Consider the following 25,933-nt stretch of genomic DNA (forward strand, 5'->3'; position numbering starts at 1 on the left):
CATTCTGTAAAATTAACAAGCTATAAAGTTTGATTGAAGGTTTCAACAAATGTGAGAATAATTGGCTCCATTTAGAGAAACAAGAAAAACAACCTGTAAACTTGAGTTTGTGGGGAGAACCCATGTGATTGTTCTCTTTAACCAGAGGAGCAGTAGCAAGCTGGACTTTTAAGACTAAAAAAAAGAACTGGCTGATAAAACAAGTTTAAACTCTGATTTCTTTGAACCAAAAATTTATTAAAAATTTTGTGAAATGACTAGCAACCATGGCTGTGCCTTCCAAGAGGCCTGTTTGGAGAAAACAGGGACCACATACCGATGGTGCGAGCCCCTGGCTCCCTAGCACTTGCGTCCAGGGGCCTGGCTCTCCAGCCCTTCCTCAGATTCCTGGCTAGAATTGGAGGTTTCTCCCTTCCCCGCGGCTGCCCTGAGGTGTTAAGTCTTGTGGCTCAGGTCAGTGCCTGGTGCTTAGTCCCTGTTCTCGCTCATCCCCCACCTTCCATAAGGCAGCATCTCGCGTTTTCTTTCCCCTGGGGTGTCTCTAACCTCACTGTGCTTGTTCCCTATTACATGGTTGGGAAGTCACCAGTTTTCAGATAACACCATTTCTCTTTTTCTTTTTTTTTTTTTTTAAACAGTCTCGCTTTGTTAACCCAGGCTGGAGTGCAGTGGTGTGATCTCAGCTCACTGCAACCTCCACCTCCCAGATTCAAGCGATTCTTGTGCCTCAGTCTCCCTAGTAGCTGGGACTACAGGCGCGCTACCACACCTGGCTAATTTTTGTATTTTTAGTAGAGACAGGGTTTCACCACGTTGGCCAGGCTGGTCTTGAACTCCTAACCTCAGGTGATCTACCGGCCTTGGCCTCCCAAAGCGCTGAGATTACATTCCTGAGCTACTGTGCCCACCTGAGAATCACCATTTTTCTCTACTTCTCCACCTCTCCACCTTAAATACCCCAGACCCAAGTCTTCTCTCTTGACCTAGACGTTTTCGTTGTTCCTCACTCCCCTCAGCTCCAGCCCCTGCTTACTTTCTCTCTCTCTAAGGAACTGAGCCTAGGACGGGACAGGCTCCTGTATCGCCTCTCCACATCTCACTTTCGGTTTTCCTTTCTGCTTGGTTCTTTGCGTGTGGACTTGATTAGAGTGATAACTGGAGCCCTGAAGCTAAAGGTTTCAGTTCCTGCTGCCGTGGTAAGCTGCCTCCGACAGTCTTCAGGGGAAGGGAAAGGGGCTTTCTTTGGGTGCCTTTCTTTCAGCTCTTCCCTGACCTAAAGCCCCAGTTTTCTTTCCCAAGCTGATTGAAATGATTTGTGTGTGATATTTTGTCAATTAACTTCGGAATTGTTGACAGTCTCCTACACAGTGAACCTCCCTCCACCGAGAAGGTGAGCTGTAAAGGTCCTTGGACTCTCCAGGTGTTCCCTGGCTGGCAGCCCTTTCAGTTACCTCTAGCCCCAGTCAGCCCCACCTGCTAATGTAGCCCAGGAAGGGAGTCTCTCCTGCACAGCTCTTTCTCCTCTGGAGGATCCAGAGTTTCCCCCAGAGCTGCGATATACATGCTGCTTACATTCTGTGTTTTTCATTGATATAGAGTGGAAAAATGTGCTCATGAGCAGAGTTACTGTCGGGATTATGTCATCGACTTCATCTGGAGTCCTTCCTCTCCAAGCAGGGAGTCCAGCTTTAACCCCTGTCCTACCAGGAAGTCCTCCTTGGCCAAGCAAAGATCATCTTAGAATTGGCTTCTTTTTTTTTTTTTAATAAAGATGGGGTTTCACCATGTTGGTCAGGCTGGTCTTGAACTCCCGACCTCAGGTGATCCGCCCGCCTTGGCCTCCAAAGTGCTTGGATTACAGGCGTGAGCCACCATGCCCAGCCAGAATTAACTTCTTGTTGGTAGTTTGAGAGGCTTTTTCCATTATGATATCTCTTATTAACCATATTTAAACTGGTTTTGTTCCTTTGGGGCTGTGTTGTTTTTCCCTGACTCACGTGCTGGAGGCTTTGTCTGGGAGAATGTTCCTGTAGTCTCCTGAGGAACTCCAGTGTCAAGAGAGCTGTGATCCTCTCGCCAGTGGCCTCATTCCCCTACCTTAAGGCAGAATGCTTCGCAGACAGGCCAGTGAGCTATAGACAGAAGGTTTCCCTGTGCCCCTGAGCAAGCCCTGGACATTCTGCCTCTCAGCGTGTCCATCTACTAGAGAGCTCCAAATATGCGCTTCTCACCCACAAAGTACACTTGACACGCTGTCGCCATTGTCCCTGCTGGCTGGATTGCAAAGCACAGGCAACCTTTCTGTCTTGGAACAGAGGCCTGTTAATGCCAGGTCAGAGGCCCCAGTGGATCACAGCCTTTTGCACATCAGCCGGGAGTGTCCTTATCCTAGAGGAACTAATGGCTATAGCAGACACAATCCCCAAGGAAACCCATTTCCTTCTAAATGGGGTGGGAATGAAAACTGGGAGGGGGTGGTCCTCATTGCTCCTGTGTCCATGTAATAGACAGCTCCCACTGACCCTGCAAGGATGTGCTGCAGGCGGCCTCAGGATGTTCACATCCCTGGGTCCCGCTGTGCCCTGGAAATCCCCGTCTCCAGGAGCCCCACCTCCACACATGTGGCTTTTCTCCCTCTCGTCTGGGAACCATGCTTTCTTTCTCAGCTGCTCAGCATACCATCTAGCTCATGCTCTAGCGGCAGCCATGCTCCTGCCCACCTGTCTGTGCGCACGCACCCATGGCACACTCCCATCCTGGGCACGTTTCCGCCGCACACCTAGCAGGGGTGCCAGTGTGCCTCATCATCCAGGTGAGGCCAGGGACCATTCCAGGCTGCTTCTCTGTCCTCTTCTTACCGCTTAACTCCCCCTCCTCTCCGTTCAGCGGCAGCGGCCTCACACCTAGAAGGAAAGTCCTGGACCCATTACATAATTCTCCATAGTGCAGGCAGTAGCTGGGGCATAAAGTCAGAGGTCATAGTGGGGTCAGGTGGCTGACACACACTGCAACGACAAGGTGGTTAAAATTAGACCACAGAGAGGAAACTGGCAGTCTTGTGGAAATGCAGAAGTTTCCTATGCAAGCAAGAGGCTGGAGATGCAGGAGGCCACTGTGCGTGCTGCCTGCCAGGCTATTACTCATTTCGGCTCTGGTCTTTAATGCCTTTTAGCCCCTGCTTCTGTATTCTAGCCTTCCTCATCACATGTTTGAATACACGCAGTGGAACCATAGTTACCTGCCCTGGTCCAGGACGAGCGTGCTTTCTCCTTGGCGTGCCTCCAGGCACCCCAAGCTCAAGGGGCTGTACTTTTTCTAGGCCTTTCTGGGTAGCCGAGAACCTTTTACGTCAACCTCTCAGGTGAAGGTGGTCAAGGTACTTAGCTTGAGATTCCAGACTATAATGGTAACAGGGCCACTAGTGAGAGAAAGTGGAGAATACCCCCTAGACAGGGTAGCAAAGGGGGGCTGGCTGGTGACGGTGGCAGAGGATGGAGTCATGGAGCACACAGTTGACTGGTGTGAGCCACCCTTTCCTGGCCAGCCAGCCTGCAGAGTGGCGCTCATTTATATCTGTTGTCTCAGAGAACATGGCTCATGCCGCTTCATCTGCTATGTCTGGTACCCAGCAGAGCTTAGCTGTGCTGTCCTTCTTTATTGTGAGCCTGCTGTGTGCACAGCTTGCCCTTACCAGTCTTGCCAGTGAAGTATGGAAACTGTGAGGTTTAGGCTTTGCCACCAGAGGGGTTGCTGTCTAGATGAGAGAGAACACATGCACCTATAAAATGATGATCAGATAGTCTCCAGATTAGTACTTCCCTGCGTGCTGCAGATAGAAAGGACTTCTTCGCGTGATGTTCTTTCACATTAAGAAATGGGAAGGCATTAAAAGAGAGGCAGGGGCAAGTCGGTGAGGATGAAGGGCTGTCAGCTGTGGCGTGTTTCCTGTGTGGAGTGGCCTTCAGCATCCGAGCTCCAGGTCCAGCCGCGGCCCTCTCCCTTGGAGAACACTGCCAGTAGGGAGAAGAGGACGCTGGAGGCTAGAGATGAAGAGAGGGGCACAAGGGGCAGGCCTGGAGGAGAATGCAGGCAAAGGAGAAGGGTGTGGAGGAGAGGGCATGCATACGTGGTGCCTTCGGAAGGGGGCGGACTGGCTGACGGTGGATGCTTCATCTGAGACACTCTCACATTGCCTGTTGCTCAGGCTACTGAATTTCACCTCAGCTACATCAGCCCAAGCTTCTCTGACAGCACTTACTCGTGTGCTGATATGGTCACATGGGAGCAGGTTGGCGTAAACGTCAGAAAGAGTAGGGCTTTGGTGAAATGCCCCCACCTGCTCTGTCTGTCTCTCCTGACAATTTCCTGCCTGACTCCCTTGAGTGTAAGGAGCTCTTAGGTAGGGCAGGAACCTGTCAGGGGAAGCCCACAATGATCTGGATGAAATGAAACAGCCAAGAAAGCCCTTAGCGTTCATGCTGCACTCAGGCTGAAAGCTCTCCTTTTGGGAGTCGAGCAGGGGAGCTGGGAGAGGAGTGGAGATGCAGCGAGGGCCCCAGAAAGTCATGTGCTGCAAAAGCCGGTGTTTTCCACTCCACTCTCCCTCTGCTGATTGCAGACCAAACTTAGAAGATTGTAATGTATTCTGTTTTGTATCAGCACTTCAGTCAAATAAATGTCAGGCACCTGTCATGGGTCCTGGGGTTGTTTGCTGCCCCAGAGATCACCTAAGGAGAGACTGTGGGACCTTCCTTCAGGAGACCTGCCCTGGGCCCTCACTTATACCTGACGTGCCCGTGTGCATGCCGCACTCCATCATTCATTCTGACCCCCTTGCCTGGTGGCTTTGACACACTTCCCATGTGCCCCTCAGCCAGCAAGCAATATCTTGTCTTCATCTTCCCTTTCAGAAAATGCTGTTTTTCTTCTCTCCCTCTCGCCCTGTAGGTTATTGCAGCTGACTGCAAAAGGGTCACAGTGCTGAAGTATTTTCTGGAAGCCCTTTGTGGACAAGAAGAGCCTCTGCTGGCATTCAAGGGTGGAAAATATGTGTCAGTGGCACCCGTCCCAGACACCATGGGAAAGGAAATGGGAAGCCAAGAGGGAAAACAACTGGAAGATGAGGTACTATGCGGGAAGAGCCCGCTGTGGCAGAGGGAAGGCTCCCTCCCCGCCCTGTTTGCCCATGCTTCAGCCTCTGCTCCTGGTTATTTATGAGCACACAGAGCCGCGTCTGTGCGAATGTGAGCAGCAGCTTCTCGAGAGTGCGCCGTGCTGGTGCCCTTCCTGCCAGTCCACCCCGGTGCCTCCATCCCACTCGGCTACGAGTTCCAGATGCTTCTTTTAATGTTGCATTGAGGAGAAGGGAGGGAAAGAAAGAAAGAAAGAAAGAGTTTAATAATGTGCAGCTCTTGAGGCTTAGGAAAGGGAGTAGAGAGGGGGTGTTAGGGTTCAGGCTGAGGATGAAGTTTATGGATGTGCGGAGCTCAGCGCGGTACAGTCCTGAGCTCCAGCCTCCAGCACACACACAGGAAGAGCTGACATCGCTGGCCCTGTGTGGAAATCACCCCTTCCCGTCCTGCCCTCCCTCCCGCGCTCCCTCCCTCCCTCCTGCACATCCTGATGTGATTAAGGAATTCTCCTCTTGTCTGTTTGCCCTTGGTTGTTCCTGTAGCCCTTGCTTCACTCCAGACTTGCGTGCGCGCGCACACGCGTGCACATGCGTAAGCCTGTGTACCCACCCCTGCAAAACTCCCCTGCAATTGCCCTGCCATATATATTGCCCTGCCGTTGCATGTATGTGTCTTCCTGGGGGGGATTGTTGGCGTGGGGCTGTGTGTGCTGGGTCTGGGTGTCAGCTGAACTAAACACTGCTGCCAGCTTCCCTGCTGTGTGTGGGTTCTGAGTGGATGTGAGTGTGTGGTGATGTTGGAGCATGTATGCAGCTAGTATCACTGCCAGCTGCCCTGCTGTGTGTCTGGGTGTGGGTAATTCTGTCTGGGTGTGTGTTCATATACACCTCTCTTTTGCCTGAAGACTCTTCTTTTTACCCCACAGTGTTAAAGACAGGAGACTGAGGTGGGAAGGAGCATGGGACTAAGGGAAGGGACGGAAGGGATTCTAGCCAGAGGCCAGGTCACCCATAGGCCAACCAGTCATTTGGCCCACAGCAGTCTCAAGCGCCCGGTAGAGCAGGGCGGGGTACAGGGATGAAATCAGCAACAGGCCAAGGAAGCCAGATGTCAGCTGGAAGCTGTCGCTTGTGATCTGAAACAGTGATAGAGTGGCCACCTTTGGATCAGATTCTTGAGAGCAGCAGAGCCTTGGACTGGCTTCATTAGAATAACTGGAGAACCCCACCCCGCCCCTGATGACACAGGGCTCAGCTTCCAGGACAGAGGTGGTTCCAGGGATGAAGCTGAGCCCATGACTCTAGACTCGCCAGATGAAACCTGGGCAGGGAATAATGGGAAAGAATGAGCTGTTAGCATGGGAGGAGACAGCAGGCTTGCTAAAGCTGTCAGAGTGTCCAGGCCTCAGGCAGGGCAGAGCAGTGCCACCCAGGCCCTGGGCGCTGTCTGGGGAAGCACAGTGGAGGGCGAGCCAGCTTAGCTCCCAGTGGAGACTGCAGTCCCAAATACAGTGAGGCCCAGAGTGGGGCACAGCGTCAAAGCCAGGGAGGGCCTCCTCTGCTCCCACAAGGAACAGATCGGTTCTCTGCTCCCAGGTCTTTGTAGTGCCACACTTTTTTTTTTTCTCATTCTAAGGCTTACTGATCAGACAAAGGTTGTGACCCACTCCAGGCTGCCCACTTCTTCCTTTTCCCACGAGGCTCCTGGGTTCCTTCATGCTAGTGGCCTCTGGGAAACTCTACTTACCCTGGTCTGTGTAATTTCATAACCCTGCACTTCCTCGTTTACTGTGAGAGCTGAATGAACCTCAGACAAGCTTCTCTGACCCTCTTCTGACCTCAGTCAAGCTCACTTCAAGCCCCGTGATAATCTTGTATATTCCTGGTCACAGCAGGCAGAGGCAGTGTTCCCCCATGGGCCAGGCAGGCATCCTGTCCCACTCACCACAGTCCGGGTTAACCCCACAAACAAGGAAGTAAATATGCAGAGTTTTCCTCCTTTCCGTGGCCCGGGCCTCTCTGGAGGTAAGCCCTGTGATACTATAGCATGCCTCTGTCAGGTGAATGGTGACTGTGGACAGCACCCCAGACCCCAGAAGCCTCTTGGGATAGTGACAGTTCTGGCCCCATCCTCAGATCTCATCTCTCCCCTAGCTGCAGAACTGAATCACGTAAGCTGACTGGGAAAGGTAGGGAAAGATGTTTCTTTAGCCATTGTTCTTCTTGAATAGAACACAGTTTAGTTGCTTGGTGATCCTACCAAAACACCCTAGCTAGATTCTGTTCCCAAGACACAGTAGACCCTGTCATCCACCCGGCCGCCCGCTTTCCTGATCGCTTTCCGTCAAGAGACCCCATCTGAATATGGTCTGAACATGGACAGTTACAGGAGAGGGCAGTCTGGACTGAGCAGGTCCGGGCCTCCAGCAGGCCTAACAATGCTGAGCCACCGAGGCTGGATCTGAGCTTACAGTCTAGACTCGGGATGGGTTGGCTCATTACTGCGGAGAGCATGGACTTTGGAGTCAGATTCACTTGGGCTTGAAGCCCTGCTCTGCCATTTACTAGCTATGTGGCCTTGAGCAAGGGGTTTAATTCTAAACCTCAGTTTGTTCATGTATAAGATAGGGATGATAATAGCACCCATCTTATCTCACAGGCTGTTGTGAGGGTTAGCTGAGTTAGTATATGAAAAACGCTTAGCCTAGTACCTGGCTGAGAACAAGCACTCAGTAAGCGATAGCTATTGTCTTCATTGTCATTATTGTAATCCAGTTAGAAACAGAAACCTTCTACTAAATTATTCCCCGTGTACCCATGCTAACCCTGTCCCTCAGAGAAAGCTATCTCGGGCAGCTGCATGTTCTCTGTTGACCAAGGCCAAAAGTAAGAAAGCAAGGAATGGAGCCTGGGACCACCCAGGGAGTGATGGCTGCTGAGAGCTGAGGCTGCACGTAGGGAGGTGCCATCCCTGGGGAGTGCTCCACCAGCCTAGCAGGAGGCTCCCTACGCTAGCCAGCCACCTCCTACCCTGCCCAGGCCCTGGAGGGCAGCTGAGCAAGGTCATGTCATGTGAATTCCTGTAATGGGGCCCAGCAGCCCCCACAGCAGCAGCCTGTGTCTTAAAAAGAAACCAGGGCAAGGTCTGCTGAGCTGCAACATCTGTCCCTGATGCTGTCTGGGGCAAGGGAACTTCCACGCCTAATTCCCAGCTGCTGGCCAGAGTTGACTCCTATCAGATCATTAGCATGAATTAGGTTTAAATTGGGCGGTTTAACTTTCTCTGTTGTTTCCCTCTTGAATCATTGGTGACTTCAGAATGGACATAGATATTAAGTTTGACTTTGTGAGTGTGCACAGGAGAGAACAAAGAGTGTGAGTACAAGCATGCAGGTATATATGTGTGATTTCAAGTGACTCACGGTGTGACTCGATGAGGGAAGAGCCCCAGAGTATAACAGAGTGGCTCCAGGGAATAGTGGCAGCTTCTTTCAGCCTCCCTAGGCCTGAGTAGAGGGAAGCACACACCAGGGCCCCCTTTGCAAGGGGTGGTCCCAGTCTGCATGGGTGAGGGGCCACAAGGGTGGTGTCGGGTTCAGTGGGTGCTGCGGGCTCAGCTCACTGTCTCCTCTTTCTCCTGGTTGGTTCCACCACCCAAAGGAGGAGGATGTGGTGATTGAAGACTTTGAGGACGATTCAGAGGCTGAAGGTAGCGGGGGCGAGGATGACATCAGGGAACTTCGGGCCAAGAAGCTGGCTCTGGCCAGGAAGATAGCTGAGCAGCAGCGTCGCCAAGAAAAGATCCAGGTGAGGTCGGCCTGGGGAGCGTGGTTCCCGGGATGGGGGTTGCTTATGGGGCAGGAGAGGATGTGGGCAGCAAGCAGAACTGAGCAGGACACCAAGGAAGAGGGTCCTGCAGTGTCCTCTCCAGCTCTGCCCCTGTGTTTCACTGCACCCCTAAATACTAGCAGCATGTTTGGTGCCTAGAGCCTCCCTCATCCTGGCCTCCAAGGCAGGGGTAGGGTCTTCTCAGAGAATCTGATCAAAGCTGCTTCCCCAGTGAGAATCTGTACATGCATACCACACATACAGGATCCTTCATACAATTTGAGGGGTTTCAGAGTTTCCCTGAGCCTTTTCCAGATACTCCTGGAGAGGCTGTGGATTTTTAGTTCAGAACACCTGTTCTCAGGGAGAGGATGTCATGGCCACAGTCTGCTTATCTGGATACCCCTCTGGACAGGAGACTCTACACCCTCGCAGAGAGAAACTAACACAGGATCGTTCACCACCACCAGCCCTCATGGGCCCATGCCTTCACTCCCAGAAGTGTTTCTTCATGGGATCCTGGTCTGTTCCTTGTGCTATGAGCCCACTCCCCGTCTCGGGCTTGGAGCATACAGGAAACGTGCGGTCATGCTCCCCCTTTAAAGCTGACCGTGTGCATAGGGAAGCGTCAAGCGCCCTGCTCAGCCTCTGTAGGGATGCCTGTTTCCAGCCCTCTCCTCAGCTGCCCCATGCCTTTGGCATAGAGTTTAATGCATGTGATCAGGCAGGCCTGATGACAGTCTAGGCCCTGCCGCCTAACTAGCTTTGTAATACTGGGCAAATTATTCAGCTTCTCAGCACCTATTTCCTCATCTGTAAAATGAAGATGCTAATAGCACCTGCCTCTTAGAGTCACTGTGGGGCCCGCATAAGACTGGGGCACGCAAAGCACTTAGCATAGTGCATGGCACTTAGTATGTGCTCCATAAACAGCCTCCTTTGTCTAGTATTTGTCTAATCACACTGGCCGGGGAGGAGGNTTTTTTTTTTTTTTTTTTGGTAGAGACAGGGTTTCACCATGTTGGCCAGGTTGGTCTTGAACTCCTGACCTCAAGTGATCCACCTGCCTCAGCCTCCCAAAGTGCTGAGTTTGCAGGCCTGGGCCACCATGCCCCAGCCTTATCACACTGTTACTTAAGTATCCATTAACTAAATATAGCAGAAATCCAAGCAGCAAAGATACATAGTTATGTGGGCTTCACCAAGAATAATTTCTAAAATAAACCAGCAACTGACAGACACCATAACATGCGTTCTGACCAGATAGAAAAGAGGACCCAAAGGTAAAACAGAAATGGAGATAATGAAAGTAATGAAAGAGAATAGAAGGGAAGGCAAAAGTGTGTGTGGAAGTGAGAAGGTTAGAGTATGAGGAATTTTTTTTCTTTTTTTTTTTTTTTGAGACACAGTCCCGCTCTGTTGCCCAGGCTGGAGTATAGTCGCGTGATCTCAGCTCACCTCCACCTCCCAGGTTCAAGCGATTCTCTTGCCTCAACCTCCGGAGTAGCTGGGACTAAAGGCATGCGCCACCACACCCGGCTAATTTTGTATTTTTAGTAGAGACAGGGTTTTGCCATGTTGGCCAGGCTGGTCTCAAACTCCTGACCTCAGATAATCCGCCCACTTCGGCCTCCCAAAGTGCTGGGATTACAGGCATGAGCTGCCACACCGGCAGACATCCATCATTCTGTAGACGGATCCATGTCCCTGCTGCCATTGGAATCAGTGTGTAATACCACTACCAGCATCATCCATTGCTGTGTGGCTGCCTCGCCAGCCCTGCCATGGGTCTACGTGTAAACGTGTGTGGCCCTCAGAACAGCTTCATCCTCATGCTGCTTTTCTGGCTCTGTGACTGTTCTCTTCCTCACCATCAGTTTTCCCAGAAGTCCTGTTTCTACCTTCACTTCTTGACTCTCAACCCAAGAGTTAATAGAAACTGTTGTGTCAAAAATCACCAATGTGGCCAGACACGGTGGCTCACACCTATAATCCCAACACTGGGAGGCCGAGGCGGGTGGGTCATTTGAGGTCAGGAGTTTGAGACCAGCCTGGCCAACATGGTGAAACCCCACCTCTACTAAAACTACAAAAGTTAGCAGATGTGGTGGTGGGCGCCTATAATCCCAACTACTCGGGAGGCTGAGGCAGGAGAATCTCTTGAACCCAGGAGGCAGAGGTTGCAGTGAGCCAAGATCATGCCACTGCACTCCAGCCTGGACAACAAAGCAAGACTCCGTCTTTGAAAAAAAAAAAAAAAAATCAGCGACCTATCTTTATTAAACCTCAGTGTGTGTCATAGTTGACTTCTCTGTGTCTTTGTGCCCTGAAGCCATCTTCCTTCAGCTTCACTTTAGCATCAGTGAATGACCCCTGGTCTTCTCTCTGTTCATCAGCCCTCCCTCCTGGGCTTCCTCACCACCCTTCTTTTTTTGGTCTCCTCCTTCCTTTCTTTTTCTTCTTGTCTCAGCACACTGAGTTAGTGCTCAACAAGTGTGTATTCAGTGACTGGGCGAGGTGGCTCACACCTGTCATCCCAGCACTCTGGGAGGCCGAGGCAGGTGGATCACTTGAGGTCAGGAGTTTGAGACCAGCGTGGCCAGCATGGTGAAACCCTGTCTACTAAAAATATAAAAATGAGCCGGGCGTGGTGGTGGGTGCCTTTAGTCCCAGCTACTCGGGAGGCTGAGGCAGGAGAATCACTTGAACCCTGGAGACAGGTTGCAGTGAGCTGAGATCGCGCCACTGCTCTCCAGCCTGAGTGAGACTCTGTCTCAACAACAAAAAAACAAATTTATTCAGTGACAATAATAGTAGCAACTACAGCATCATCTTAAATTCCACCCTGGCCTTTAACCCCTAGCATCTAATTTCATATTAAAGCTTGCTTATTCACGCATTTATTCCCTCCCCTCCTCCCTGTCTCCATTGCCACTACTACTATTCCAGGTCAAGTCGTTGCTTAGACTGTAGCAGTCATGGCCCCTGCGTTGCACAGCCCAGAAGGTGCCTTTTACCTTGTTTCTCTGTGTGGCCCCTTCTGGAGTTATGTAGTCCACCATCTGCCCACCAGGCTCACTGCACTGCCTCCATCATTGTCTTCCCGAAAGAGCTATTCCCCTGCTCAGAAATCCTCAGTGCCTTTGCTTGGCCGGTAAGATGAAGTCCAGTTCCCTGTGATTGGGGTTTCCATTTTCCAGCCTCTTCTCCCGCTGCCCCACCCCTCATGATCCCTTACTAGTTACATGACATTGGGCAAATTATTTACCTTTTCTGAGCCGGTTCCCTCAACTATAAAATGAAAGTAATGGCAGACATGGTGGCATGTGTTTAGGGTTCCAGCTACTCAGGAATCTGAGGCTGGGTGACAGCTTGAGCTCAGGAGTCTAAGGCCACGGTGTGTAGTGATCACGCCTGTGAATAGCCACCGCAACATAGCAAAGCCATCTCTAAAGCAGCTTTTTAGTGAAGGTGGCACAAGCACCGACGTTGGAGCTGCTGTGAGGCCTCAGAATGAGCCACCGTGCATGTCCAGTGCCTTCCAGACAGAGGCCCTCCTGCCTGGGCAGGACACCGACTCTCCTTTCTACTCCCTAGACGCGCTCTGCCCTTTTCCACTCTTGGGCTTTCGTTCATGCTGTCCCTCAAGGTAGAGTGCCCTTTTTCTGCTCCATATTTCTTGTTACTTGTTGAAATTCTATTCCTCCTTCAATCCCCAGATGAAATGCCACTTCCCCAGGGAAGCCTCCCCTGATTTCCCCCAGGAGGACTTCATCTTCCTCTGCTTAGTGTTCCTGTAACACTGGTAGACTTGGTTTGTGGAACTGCTGTCATGTCTCATGTTACAGTCATTTCTAGACTTGTTTCCACATTGTTCTGTGAACTCCTTGGAATCGGGAGCTACGTCTGCAGCTCAGTTTAGTAAAGTGGCATTGAGCATTTACTGTGCTAGTGGTTGGGGGACACAGAACTAAACAAAGGAGTCACAATGATACAGTGTTGCAGAGTCCTTGACAAGCGATCTGAAGTATGAGTGAGTGTCCATACAGAGCGGAGTCCAGGGTGCCGAGGGAGCACGTGCTGCCAGGAGCCATCCCTTCTGGAGCTCCATGTCAGCTTTGCCTCTCCAGCAACAGTCAGTTCCTTAAGAATCGGAGGTCTCGGGGCTGAGCTCGATGGCTCACACCTGTAATCCTAGCACTTTGGGAGGCCGAGGTGGGTGGCTCACTTGAGGTCAGGAGTTCAAGACCAGCCTGGCCATCATGGTGAAACCCCATCTTATTTAAAAAAAAAAAAAAAGAAAGAAAGAATCGGAGGTCTCCTAGAACACTTGACTTCCAGTGACCCTGTTTAGGCCGCCTGTTCTGATCAGCTCCTTCTGAGGAGGCTGCTCAGGCCCCAGCATTGAAGGGCCAGCTGGAGCTGCGGCTGCTGTGGCCCCTTTAAGAACAGGCCCCACGTGCACCAGGCTGGCGGCCCTGCCTCCTGTCAGCCTCCTTCCTCCAGCCTCACAGCCACAAGAGGATTTCTCAGCAGAGGAAAAATTCCCCCTTCCCTTCCCCCGCTCTTTAATGCCCGGGGCCCTTCACTTCCATAATTCTTCATTTTCCAGCCTTGAACGTAAGCCAGACACATCTGTCTGGCCATATGCGTGAACCCTGGAGTCTGTGCCGAGGTGGCTGTAAAACAGGGCCGGTGAAGGCCCTTCTGGGAGAGCACACACATGTGTGCCCTCAGGCCATTGGCTTCCTGCCCAGAACCACGGGGGCTTCAGTGCTCCCAACCCATGTTAACCTTTTCTTATTTTTCCTCTTTTTGTTTAATTTAAGGGGGGAAAATCCAAGGAAAAGGTATAAATTGTCCTGGGAGTGGGGGAGAGGCTCCTAGCTGGAGAGGCCATTATTGTTGGCAGGTACCTGGGTCACACTAATACAATAAGGAAGAAAGGAGCATCGAGTGAATTAAGATCGGAGAGATGGGCTGTAAATTACACTGCCCTGAACTGCATCAGTCTCCAGGGTGTTAACCGAGAGGTGTAAGGCAAGTCCCCGGTTCCCAGCGCCTTTCACAGATGTAGCAAAACAGGAACCACACATGTTTGGGGAAGGGGATATGAAGATGGGGTTGAAAAAAATCCTCCTGGACCCCAGGATAGCTATAAAGTCCAAGTGAGATCTGGGGCTGTAGCCACACCCCCACTTCCCTGTTCTTACCTAGACCCCTGGGCCTAAGCTCTTCTGCAAGGATGGGGAAGGTGAGGCCTGGCCTCCCTCTGCAGCCTGTCCCTCCCTGCTTCCGGCATTGCACAGAGGCTGGTGAGCGAGGCCGACTGGAGGTCAGAAAAGGGGTGTGGGGAGCTCTCCGAGCCTGTGCAGCTGGAGCTGCAGCGCCCAGGCAGGCCCCTGGATGCTGGGGGGCGCCAAGTCCGCCCACCCAGGGCTGTGAGGCCACACTCCCTGGCTCAGCCCACGCTTTGCCTTGTTGCCGGAGACGGCTCCTCCTGTTGGTTCTGCCCACCTGGCTGCTTTTCTCCTGACTTCTTCTCATTCCCATTGCCATTCTTTGGAGTTATTCAGAGACCAGAGCCGGGTACATGGTTTGGGACCAACAGAAGTTTTCGTTCCTAACCAAACCACCAGAGCAAAGCAGTCACTGAAAATCCTCCTCCAGGCATGAGGCGTGGCCTCTTGGCACCTCATACTGGCCCTGGCCCTGTGAATCCCCCGCTTCCTCACTGCCTCTCTGAGGCTTTGCTGTGATTTGTGCTGCTGTCGGGCGGGGTCAGGTTTCCTGAGCAGTTGCAAACATCCCACCTGAAACATAACAGGCTCTTCCTCTGGCCACATCTATTGTTTCCCTCGGCATTATGGCCACAGTCTTGCTCTGTGGCCAGCAATGACATGTGTTCTGAAAATAGCTTCTCTCCCCTGTCCCTTTCCCGCCCACCCGCCCTCCTGAAAATGCAGTCACTCCTTTGTGGTGGCCCCAGGAGTTCCACTCTAAATTTAGCTGCCGTCCATTCATGCTGCCACCCAGCTAGGGGGGGCTGTTGTGGAACAATGGGGTATGCACAGAGCCCCCCACACCTGTATGGAAGCTGGCGGAAGGCAGACACTCAGCCCTGGCTCCTAGCTGTCGGAGACAGGGTGGGAGCCAGCACACTACCAAGTCGGGGGCACGTTCACGTCAAGGCAGGAAAGCACATCAGCCCGCAGAGCGGGCATCCGCCCTTTCCACCCAGGCCCACTACAGCCTCCCCAAAACCTAAGTGCTGGGCCTCTAGCAGCATCCACTGGGGGCTTGTCCTCCCAGGGAATGGTCAGGCCCCTGTCTGAAACGCCCTCAGGCTGCTGCTCAGAGCAAGCTCAGACGCGTCATGCTTAGCCCCTCCACTCCCTCTCCATCGGGAAAGGGCCAGTCTACTTCTCTGGCTCTTTGAGAACAGGTTATCAGTTAAAATTCAGTCAGATTGTCTTTAGGAACCCTTCAGCTCTGAGACCCAGTGATTGGGTCCACTGTCCCTGAAGCCCCTTGATGTGACAGGCTGTCTGCGAGGTAGACAATGGAAAGAAAAGCAGGCCATTCTCCTTGAGCACTTTACAGTCTAGTTTGAAAATAAAATCAGTCCTCAGAAAACAGGAAATAGCAAACAAATTGCCATAGTTACCCTTTTTTCAAAGAAAGCAAGAATATATTAAGCTCTGTGGTACATTTGGGCATCCAGAAAAGGGGTTCTAAGTAGCAGTTTTTTCATGATCAGTGTCCCCCAAATGAAGATGCTTACCTTCCACCCCAGGGGATGTGGCTGGCACCTCTGCCCGCCTTCTCCAGCACATTCAGTACCTGCTCCCTTTGGTTTCTGCTGGCCCGAGAAGAGGTGGGCACTGCCAGCCAGTGCTTACCTCACCAGCTGTTCCTATTTTATTTCCAATTTTTTATTTTTCACTTACATCCACATAGTTAAGATACATATATACAGTAACTCTCTTAGTAGAAATCAGTAGCGGGCATGGTGGCATGCACCTGTAGTCCCAGCTACTTGGGAAGCTGAGGCGGAAGAGTATCACTTGAGCCTGGTAGTTTGAGGCTGCAGTGACCTATGGTTATACCACTGCACTCCAGCCTGGTGATAGAGTTAGACTCTGTCTCTTTTTTTTTTTTTTTTTTTTTTTTGTGATAGAGTTTCACTCTTGTCACCCAGGCTGGAATGCACTGGCATGATCTCAGCTCACTGCAACCTCTGCCTCCTGGATTCAAGTGATTCTCCTGTCTTAGCCTCCCCAGTAGCTGGGATTATAAGCATGTGCTACCATGCCCAGCTTATTTTTGTATATTTAGTAGAAACTGGGGTTCGCTATATTGGCCAGGCTGGTCTCAAACTCCTGACCTCAAGTGATCTGCCCACCTTTGCGTCCCAAAGTGATGGTATTACCGGCATGTGCCACCATGCCCAGCTAATTTTTGTATTTTTAGTAGAGATAGGGTTTCACCATATTGGATGAGACTCTCTCTCTCGCTCTCGCTCTCTCTCTCTTTTTCTTTTTTCTTTTTTTTTGAGATGGAGTCTTGCTCTGTTGCCCAGGCTAGAGTGCAGTGGCACCGTTTCGGCTCACAGCAACCTCCGCCACCCGATTCAAGCAATTCTCCTGCCTCAGCCTCCCAAGTAGCTGGGATTACAGGCATAAGCCACCACATCCAGCTAGTTTTTGTATTTTTAGTGGAGATGGGGTTTCACCGTGTTGGTCAGGCTGGTCTTGAACTCCTGACCTCAGGTGATCACCCACCACAGCTTCTGAAAGTGTTGGGATTACAGGCGTGAGCCACCATGCCCAGTCTGAGACTCTGTCTCTTAAAAAAAAAAAAAAAAATCACCCTGGGCACAGTGATTCGCACCTGTAATCCTGGCACTTTGAGGGCCCAAGGCAGGTGAATCTCTTGAGGTCAGGAGTTCAAGACCAGTGTGGCCAACATGGTGAAACCCCCATCTCTTCTAAAAATACAAAAGTTAGCCGGGCGTGGTGTTATGTGCCTGTAATCCCAACTACTCGGGAGGCTGAGGCAGGAGAATCGCTTGACCCGGGAGGCAGAGATTGCGGTGAGACGAGATCACACCACTGCACTCTAGCCTGGCATCAGAACAAGACTCCATCTCAAAAACAAAACATCAGTAGTCCTCTGCTCCACCGCTCCCCATTCCCAGTTCTGTTTCCTGGTGGTTTCCCCAGATATTTATGCTCTGGATATGTAGAAAATAAAAAACAGAGTTGAGAAGGAGGAAAGGAGACTAACACTGCTTTGACTTACTGACGTGTCAGGGACTCCACATATAACACGAATGTGGAAATTTCCTATGCTACAAAGCTTCTAATTTCTGTTGAAGACTCTGGCTCAGGGATGAATGATTCCCTGTAGAGGGAAGGAAGCAGCCACACTCTATGTGGGAGCCCCTAAGCAGAAGGAAAACCTAAGAAGGCCTTCTCCTGGTCCTGCTCTGCTTCATGATCCGGGTTCTCCAAGCGCCGCAGCTCCTGTGTCAGCTAACTGAATTGCTTTTATTTGTAATGCTCAGGGTCTCAGCTTGCAGCGGTATGCACCATAAAATCATGTCCACCATAGAGAAGGAACTTAACCTGCAGAAGAGTTTTTCCTAGCGACCCAAGCCTGCTGGCTTCCTCCTTAGGTATCACTGTGTGTGAGCTCTTTCCCAGCTCTCTGCCAGCTTGCTCCAGCAAACTCCCATACCTCAGAGAAAGCTGATTATCACCTTCCAAAAACAAAATTATTTTTCCCTTCCACATTTTATGCCAACTAAGTCTTCATTGCCACCAATCTGATTCAGAGTGTCCGTACATTGCTTGGGTTCCAAGTACACTATCCAGGGATCACTGTGGCCCAACGTTCGCTGCAGTTAGAAGGTTCCTGTGGAACTCTCCTTCCGGGTCAGCACGCTTGACTCCATGCCAGGGCCAGTCTGTCTGAACCGCAGCATTCCAACTGCACCCCCTCACCCCCACCAGAGGCTTCTGCAGCTTTTTACTCATACAAACAAAAATAAACCTCACTACCGGCCTCTGAACTCCACAGCGGCATGCTTCCCCTGCTCCCCAAGTGTCCCATGGCTGCGAGTGGGGACTTGGCACTCTCCCCACCGACATCACTTTTTCACTCCCTGCGCATCCTGTGTCCTCCTCTTACCGTGCGACCCAGAGATCGGAATGGGACGTGACGGCCGGCACAGGCGCCGTGCACAGCTGCCAGGAATCTGACGGGTGAAATCTGGAAAAGTTGGAAGGGCAGATGCTAAGCACACACACACAGCGCCACTCAGAAAGGGCCGGAAGCGCAGACACCCATAGAAGAGTGCCTGTGGACTCCGCAGGCCTCCTCAGCCTGGGTTCTTTTTAAGGGGACTGAGCCAGTCTTGTGACCCAGGTGTGACCCCCGCCCCCAGAGGCCCACTGGTACCCCAGGAGAAGAGCGAACAGCTTTATCTCATCTCCTGAGACTCTGTGAGGGTACACGGGGAACAGGAAGCTGTTGTTTGGTGACTCACTGGGCAGAGCCAGGTTAAGGGAAGTTGTCTGCGGGCGTCCCTGCGACCGGATAATGGCAGCACAGCTCCGACCACCCTCACGTGGCTCGTCCCCACCCCACCCCCAGGGAACCAGCAGGGCCGCCCCCTCTCAGAAAGGCTGTGTCCTATTCACCTTTCTAGCCAGAAGCCAGGGCTAAGAAGCTGGGGAAGTTAGAGGCTCTCTGGGCCTTGCTCCTCGGTTTTTCTTCTGCCCTGCTGTCAGAACACACAGGTGGGTTGTTTGCCCCCAGCCTCCCTCGGCCACCTGGCTCAAAGGCCCTCCTGCCTAACTGCCAGCAGTAGAGGTAGGATGGTACAAGGACTTAGGAGCTGATTCTTCACATAGGGTAAAAAAATGGCAGCCAGTTCCACTTCCTTGGTAGTCAGACCAGGGCTGGACGGCCGTTTCTCAAGGCAGGAGAACTGATGGGCGTGGACTGCAGGGGGAGGGGGTCAGGGGCAGAGGTGCGGTGCAGAGCTGGACCCTCAGCCCATCACTCCAGGTGCCAGTGCTCCCGATTCTCCCTGAGCCGTACGTGTTCTGTCCCTGCTCACCCAGAAAGACAGAGATTTGAGAGCCACAGTACCAGGAAGAGCGTGCCTGGCAGAAAAGAGCTAGACAGAGAACACACGGCCTAGGAGAGTGAGGGAACAAGAATGCTGATGCTCCCTCCGCAAGAGAAAGGCGGACAGTGGCTTAGGAACCTGAGAGGGACCGTCTCCTGTTCTTACAAAATGCCCAAGCCAAGTCTGTTGGAATGCATGTCACCCTCTAGGTGGCAGCCCTGTGCGGAGGGTCAGTGACCCTCAAGTCCCATGGGAAGGTAGCCAGCGGTAGTGGCACCTTCCGCTTACAAGTGAGATCAGTAGGAAGACTTCAGCAGCCCGAGCCCCTTAGCTGCATTTCTCATGCCTGCCAGCGTCCTGTAGCCTGTGCCTTCACCAGCTGTGGTGGCAGTGGCAGCAACAACTTACTCATAGGGAGAGGTCCCTGGCAGGTCACAGAGAAGCCACCCCCATCATTTGAAGGCATGCCCTTTCAGTTTTACTGTCACTGTCAGTGAAACCTGAGCAGCCTCCTCACTGACTGTTGGTGGCCAGGGCCCAGCACTGTGGGCCCCATCTCAGTTGGCACGCACGTCCACTTCCCCTGCCCTATGCCTGCATCTCTGTCTCCACCAGTTGCTCTGTGGCAGAAGGCCATGAGAGGGTGTGACGGGGCTGGGACAGCCCTCCTGGCCCTGACAGGTTTGTGTGGGTGCCCTCTACCTCCCGCTCAGGGAGCATGCTGTCTGGGCAGATGCCAACAGACCAGTTTGCTTCTCGGCCAAGGTCCCCAGAAGAGGAAGCAGTGCAATGGTGGCCATGTTCTGTAGTGACAGACACACCCAGAGCCTGTCTCGAAGGGCCACTGCCACAGGTGAGGCTGTCGGAGAAGAAAATCAGGCTTTCGCAAATGTGCATCTCCGGAGCTTCCCTCAGAACTGTGAAAGGCCACAGGGAGGCAGGCGCTGGGCCCGTGCTTGGTGAGAGGTGTAGAGGAGGCTCTCCTACTTGTGTTCTTCCGTCTGCTTTTCATTTTGGCATCGTAGCTTGCGCTGGTGAACAGATGACTGGGCTGTGAAGTGCTTAGTACCCTGAGGCTGTTGCTGAAGAAGGCGCTAAGCAAAAAGAAGCAACAAAGTCAGTCTAAAGAAAAATATCCAGTAAATAATAGTGTAGCTTGTGCAGATTCGTGGCAGAGGAGCAGAAGGAGAACAGAAAAGACTAGTGTTGAGGAACCTGCGCCGGTCAAGGGCAAAGTGGTGGCGGTTGTGATCAGCCTCGGTGCTGCTCTCTGCAGACACATGAGTTGGTCTGAACTCATCACATCATGTGGACTTCGGCTGCTGCCGCAGGAGAATTTCGTATTATTACTTGTTAGTATTGCTTTTTTGTGTGGCCTTTGAATTTAAATTCATTTTTTGTTGTTGCTGTTTTTGTTTTTTGAGGCAGAGTCTCGCTCTGTCACCCAAGCTGGAGTGCAGTGGTGTGATCTCGACTCACTGCAACCTCCGCCTCCAGAGCTCAGGCAGTCCTCCCATGTCAGCCTCCCAAGTAGCTGGGACCACAGGCGTGTGCCACCACACCCAGCTAATTTTTTTGTAGAGGCGGGGTTTCAGCGTGTTGCCCAGGCTATGTTTTGTTTTGTTTTGTTTTAGCTCTGCAGTGAAGTAAATCAAAATAACACATTCTGTTTGCATGTTCATGTCTAGATTGAAAAGTACCCCCTTTATATGCTTCCTGGATAATGTATGTGAAACCACTTTCATATCTAAGAAACCTAATTCTCCCTTGTTGAATTTACTTTGAGAGACCTCCTTTCTCAGCCCAAGGCAGGGTGTTACCCATGCCCTTCCCTGAGCTGCTCGATCTCTACTGGTTTTCATTGCAGTGCTGTGCCCAGCTCCTGGGCCTCTCCCTCAGGCCTGGCAGGGGCTGGTTGTGACCCTGGAGGGAAGAGGTTCCCAGGGCAGAGTGCTGACACACCGAGCTCCAGGGCCCTGGTCACCCACCTGCTTGCCGGCCTGCACCCTGGCTTATCCCCCACTCTGTGTCCCTGCAGGCTGTCCTGGAGGACCACAGTCAGATGAGGCAGATGGAGCTCGAAATCAGACCTTTGTTCCTGGTACCAGACACCAACGGCTTCATTGATCACCTGGCCAGTCTGGCACGGCTGCTGGAGAGCAGGAAGTACATCCTGGTGGTACCCCTCATCGGTGAGTCAGGCGGGAAGGGCAGAGCAGCCTTGCACGTGCACAGCAGCCCCGGCACACATGCCCCACGGCCCGGGGGCCAGGCGGCCAGAGTGCTGCTGTGTGTGTGCAAGATAGGATTTGCAGGGAAGTAGGGAATGCGTGGGGCAGAGCAAATTGTTTAATAATCAAAGCAGTTCAAATGATCATGGCTGATCCATGGCTTAAACTGCCCGAGCAAATGGACTCCTGTGTCCCAGCAACCAGAGGCTGCATGCGCCCAGCCCTTGTTTTTATCCTTATAAAGCTTGCAGTAAAACAGCAAAGCTGGTTCCCGTTATTGGTAAACACTCAGCCCTGGCAGATAACGGCAGTGCTGCTGGGTGGTCTGGCAGGGAGGCTGGGAGGATTTTGAAGTGGTTAGATGCCTTTGGTCTGATTGTCTTGTAGCTTTTCATGATCATTCTGTTGGTTCGAGGTAGCATTCTTCTGGCCAGTGTCACCCTGAGGCTAGGCCAACAGGAGCCCTCCGGAGCAGGCCCTGGCTCCTGCCTGTGGATTCCTACCACTTGGGCCCTTACCACTGTCTGGGCCTGGGTGCTGGTGCAGGGCCAGCATCTCGCGACCCAGCTAGCTTGCCTGTCCACCCTCCAGCCAAAGAGGCCCAGCCGGGCTGTCTCCACGGGACTGTCTTGGTACCCTTAGTTCTTGGAGCTCTGTGGTGGGTGAGCCTCAGGGTGGGCTCTGGGCTCGTGTCTGATGTAGCTTGACTAGCTGGTGGCCTCTGTGGAGGGAGAGGGTCCAGGAGATGATGGGAGGCCCAGGCACTTGCACGTCCCCTCTCAGCTACTACTTGAAGCAAGTTTGAGAGCCTTGTCCTCTGGAAAAGCCACCAGACTGGCAGTCTGCCTGCCAAGCCACCTTTGACATCCATGCCAAGATGTTCCATTGGGCCTTCCCTCCCAGTCCCAAGTGTCTTAGTGCCAGATGGGGGTGGAAACAAAGGGCAGGAAACATCCGCCCCTGCAGAGGCTGCGGAGCCCTGGGGGGTTGTGGGAAACGCGTTAGCACCACCTGAGAATGTTGGCACTGAAGCAGCCCTCCTCCCTGCCTCCACCCTCCCCGTCTTCCTTCCCCTCCCCATGTGGCCTGACCAGAACCTCTTAAATCCAGTCCCTGAGACCTGAGGAAAGGCTCTCTGTTCTTCAGCGGTAGAGCAGTTTGTCACCAAGGCAGAGCAGCAAAACTATCCCACGTCCCAGGCTTTCCCTTTTCCCTCACTGGGTCCTCGGCGGGTGCCTTTCAGGGTCATGTGTCTCTCTGCTTTCCCACCCAGGAGGTTTTCAGGGGAAAGAGTTTTGCTGGATGGTCAGGAAATGGTACAACCGAAAGAGGCTGTGGACATCTCAGGAGCCACCTGAGAGCTGGAAGGGGCCTCAGACGCCATCCCAGGCTAGCAGGGTTTTGAGTCACCAGGACTGATTGTACCCCTACTGCGTGCTCAGTCTCCTTGTTCTTGAGAGACCCAGTGGAAGGCAGAGCTGTGGCCCTTGGCCCTGAGGAGCCTAAGGTTTAGTAAGGAAATCCGGATTTGGTGGGGAGGGAGCAAACCCAGCAGATACACGAAGAACAAAGAGACGACGCCCAAGGGTGCTGAGAACTGACAGTTGTGCTGTGGCCACACAGGCCGGCCTCTCTCACCGGCCTCAGCTGGGCAGGTCCCTGGACGCGCTCAGGGGCTGTAAGAGGAGGGCTCCTGTTGACTGAGGCTTTCCTTGCTGCACTCATGCCCGATGCCCAGAGCAGCAAAGGGTTAAGCCGACCGCTTTCCCTTCTTGTTTCTTATGCTCTTTAACCTGCTCTATGCTCCTCAGGCCTGACCCCAGCATTGAGAAGCCCCGCCCGGTGCAGAAGCACAAACAAGCTTCCTCTTTGAAGCCTGTTTAGTTTGGAAGCAGGAAAGCAGATTTTGGGATAGAATACCAGTTTTTCCTGTTTGATGTTCTGTTTGCTGTGCCATACACCCATCTACCACTGCTTCCCAACATCAGCCATGCGTTGTGTGAGCACTGTAGCCTCAGGGTGCCAAAAGCATGGGCATTGTGTATGTGCGTGTGTGTGTATTCCCACATGGGCCCTTTCCAGAAAGTGTCTCTGAATACCCAGACAGTGAGTGCCAGGCTCACCATGGAACAGCGTGCTCACGCCGGCTCCCTGAGCCATGAATCACTGTGCTAAGGAGAGGCCTCAGACCCCAAACTCTCCCAGAGCCCCCAAGGAGTGCATATTTCCCACTTGACCTCAGGCTTTTGGCTGGAATTTTGGAAAGAATCTTCACCAGAAAATGAAGCCGTGTCCCAGACACATAAGCAGGCAGACAGGCACACATACATACACACACACACACACACACACACACACACGTGCAGTATCAGGGAAGGTAGATGTGCCAGGGTTGCGGTTTGGAGGACTACTACCAGGGCCTTGCAGATGAGGCTGTGACTGTCCCTTCCTCCATGGTGGCCTCCCTGCACCCTTCCGGTGAGGTGGGGGTAGAACCGTCCTGCCCTCGACTGCTGTGGGTGGGGGCCCAAGTCGTTGAGGAAGAATGTCTCCCTTTCCCTTTAGCGACTGCATCCCCTGGCCTCTCCTGAGGTCCCTTTCACATCAGCCCTGTAACCAAGGAATGCAATAGAGGGACCAGATTTCTCCCTCTAAATACAACAGGTCCAGGAAATTCCTTTAAGTTCCTCCCAAGAGGAGGGCAGGGCCCAGGAGGAGACAGAAAGGGGATAGCACTATGAAAGTTCAAGACCCTTCTTCCCCCACAAGCTCCCCTCCTCCTGTGGGGGAAGGATGGATTCTGGGGTTTGGGAAGGTACTGGCTGTGGAAGTGAATGGACAAAGGCTGATGGCTGAGGCCAGTACCTTGTGGGGCTTTGTCTCATCAGTGATCAATGAGCTGGACGGCCTGGCCAAGGGGCAGGAGACAGACCACCGGGCTGGGGGCTACGCCCGTGTGGTACAAGAAAAGGCCCGCAAGTCCATCGAGTTCCTCGAGCAGCGATTCGAGAGTCGGGACTCCTGCCTACGAGCCCTGACCAGCCGTGGCAATGAACTTGAATCCATCGCCTTCCGCAGTGAGGACATCACTGGCCAGCTGGTGAGACCCCTCTGCAGGAAGGGAAAGCCCACAGCCAGCTTTCACAGCAAGGTCTCCAGGAAGGAAGGGCTGAAGGAGGCCCATCAGCCTCGGCAGCTGAGGGCCAGCCAGCATGGAGCCCAGGCGCAGGGACTTCCTTATCCCCAGATCACGCGGCACAGCCAGACCAGGCCAGGCAGGGCCAGGGCAGGCATGTCGGGGTGGGGGGAGGGCGTCTGGGAGGTGGCCCTTCCCAGGGCCCCGGAGGCAGAGCATCCCTCCTCCTCCTCCTCATGGCGCCCCCTTCTGCCCAGTGGTGCTTCTCACACCTGTCTTCCTCCAGGGTAACAACGATGATCTCATCCTCTCCTGCTGCCTCCACTACTGCAAAGACAAGGCTAAGGACTTCATGCCCACCAGAAAAGGTACAGCTTTGCCCTGCCTTGGGATCATCCATCCCCTCTGTCCTCCCTCATCCTACCCATCCTCACCCTCTGAGAAGAGTTCCTCTGCTGACTCTGGCTTGGGAAGCCTAAGGAATCAGTGCTCAGAGCTGATGCACGCCTGAGGCCAGACCTCCCTGTCATAGCCCCAGGGAATGACAGGTGCACCCTGGGCCAACTAGGGAAGAGCCTAGCCCAGAAAGCCCAGCTCTGGGCAGTGAGGCTTTTCACTCAGCGTGCATCTCTTTCCTTTCTTGGGTGTCCTCAGTGAGTTCTGACAGCAAGAATGTCTTTATGATTCAGTGTAGCTGGTTCTGGCCGTGGTCTCCTGAGCCCAGCTGTCTGCAGCTCTCAGGACAGCCCCCAGGGGTCTGCTCACCTTCCCCCTTCTCAGTTCGGCCCTGAATGTGTGCCGGATTTCAGGCCTGCACAGAGGTGCTTCCCAGTCAGTAGTGGGCTTTGTTTCCTGGTCTCTTTGGTCACAGCTATAGCACTTTGAAGGCTGGCTAAAAGTGGAGGTAGGTGAGAGCTTGAGGACTGAGCCCTGAGCCCGGTTTTCAAGACCTTTTTGGGGAAACAGAATCTCATCTTTGGGCCAAAGGCCCACTCTGGGGTTGTCTCCCAAGCGCCTGACCACCTCACCCTCAACCCCGAGCTGTCCTTCACTCATCCCCCACAAGTCAGTGACACTTGGGGCTTTTCTGCTCCTGGCTCCCAGGATTCAGACATTTTTTCTTTTGGAAGGAATTCCTAGGACCTGCCAGCTCAGTGTCATCTGTGAAGCTGATGGTTCTCAGTGTTTAGTTTTTGTCTACTTCTGAGTGGTCTCCTGTCGTTTGCTCTCTGTCTGCTGCTCTCTCCTCTCTGCTCCCATTTCTAGCCCGTGCCTTCAGGCTGCTCTGGGAGTTGACCCTCTCCTGCCTCTTCTCCCTACACTAATGCAGCCCCTCACCCCTGCATGAGTCTCTTTACTAGGGGCTGGTTACAAGCCTGTAACTGCTGTTCCTCAGGAGGGGTCCTGCCCCAGGGTTTGCGTGTCATATAACTTAGGACCAGATAGGAGCATGGAGGTGATAAAAA

At 52.8% G+C, this 25,933-nt stretch overlaps 1 protein-coding gene across 3 annotated transcripts in view; it reads left to right on the forward strand.

Moving 5' to 3' along the window:
• Nucleotides 1-25,933, forward strand: part of SMG6 (SMG6 nonsense mediated mRNA decay factor) — a 241,390-nt gene that overhangs the window by 211,644 nt on the left and 3,813 nt on the right. For all 3 annotated transcript variants that reach the window (XM_017541629.2, XM_017541631.2, XM_017541630.2), the window contains exons 14-18: nucleotides 4,948-5,124; nucleotides 8,792-8,938; nucleotides 21,139-21,292; nucleotides 24,220-24,431; nucleotides 24,754-24,835. In XM_017541629.2, the coding sequence (XP_017397118.1) occupies nucleotides 4,948-5,124; nucleotides 8,792-8,938; nucleotides 21,139-21,292; nucleotides 24,220-24,431; nucleotides 24,754-24,835 (772 nt within the window). The remainder of the gene's footprint in view (nucleotides 1-4,947; nucleotides 5,125-8,791; nucleotides 8,939-21,138; nucleotides 21,293-24,219; nucleotides 24,432-24,753; nucleotides 24,836-25,933) is intronic.

The sequence above is a fragment of the Cebus imitator genome, unplaced genomic scaffold (genome assembly GCF_001604975.1).
Source record: "Cebus imitator isolate Cc_AM_T3 unplaced genomic scaffold, Cebus_imitator-1.0 Scaffold136, whole genome shotgun sequence".
In the NCBI taxonomy this organism is placed as follows: Eukaryota; Metazoa; Chordata; class Mammalia; order Primates; family Cebidae; genus Cebus; species Cebus imitator.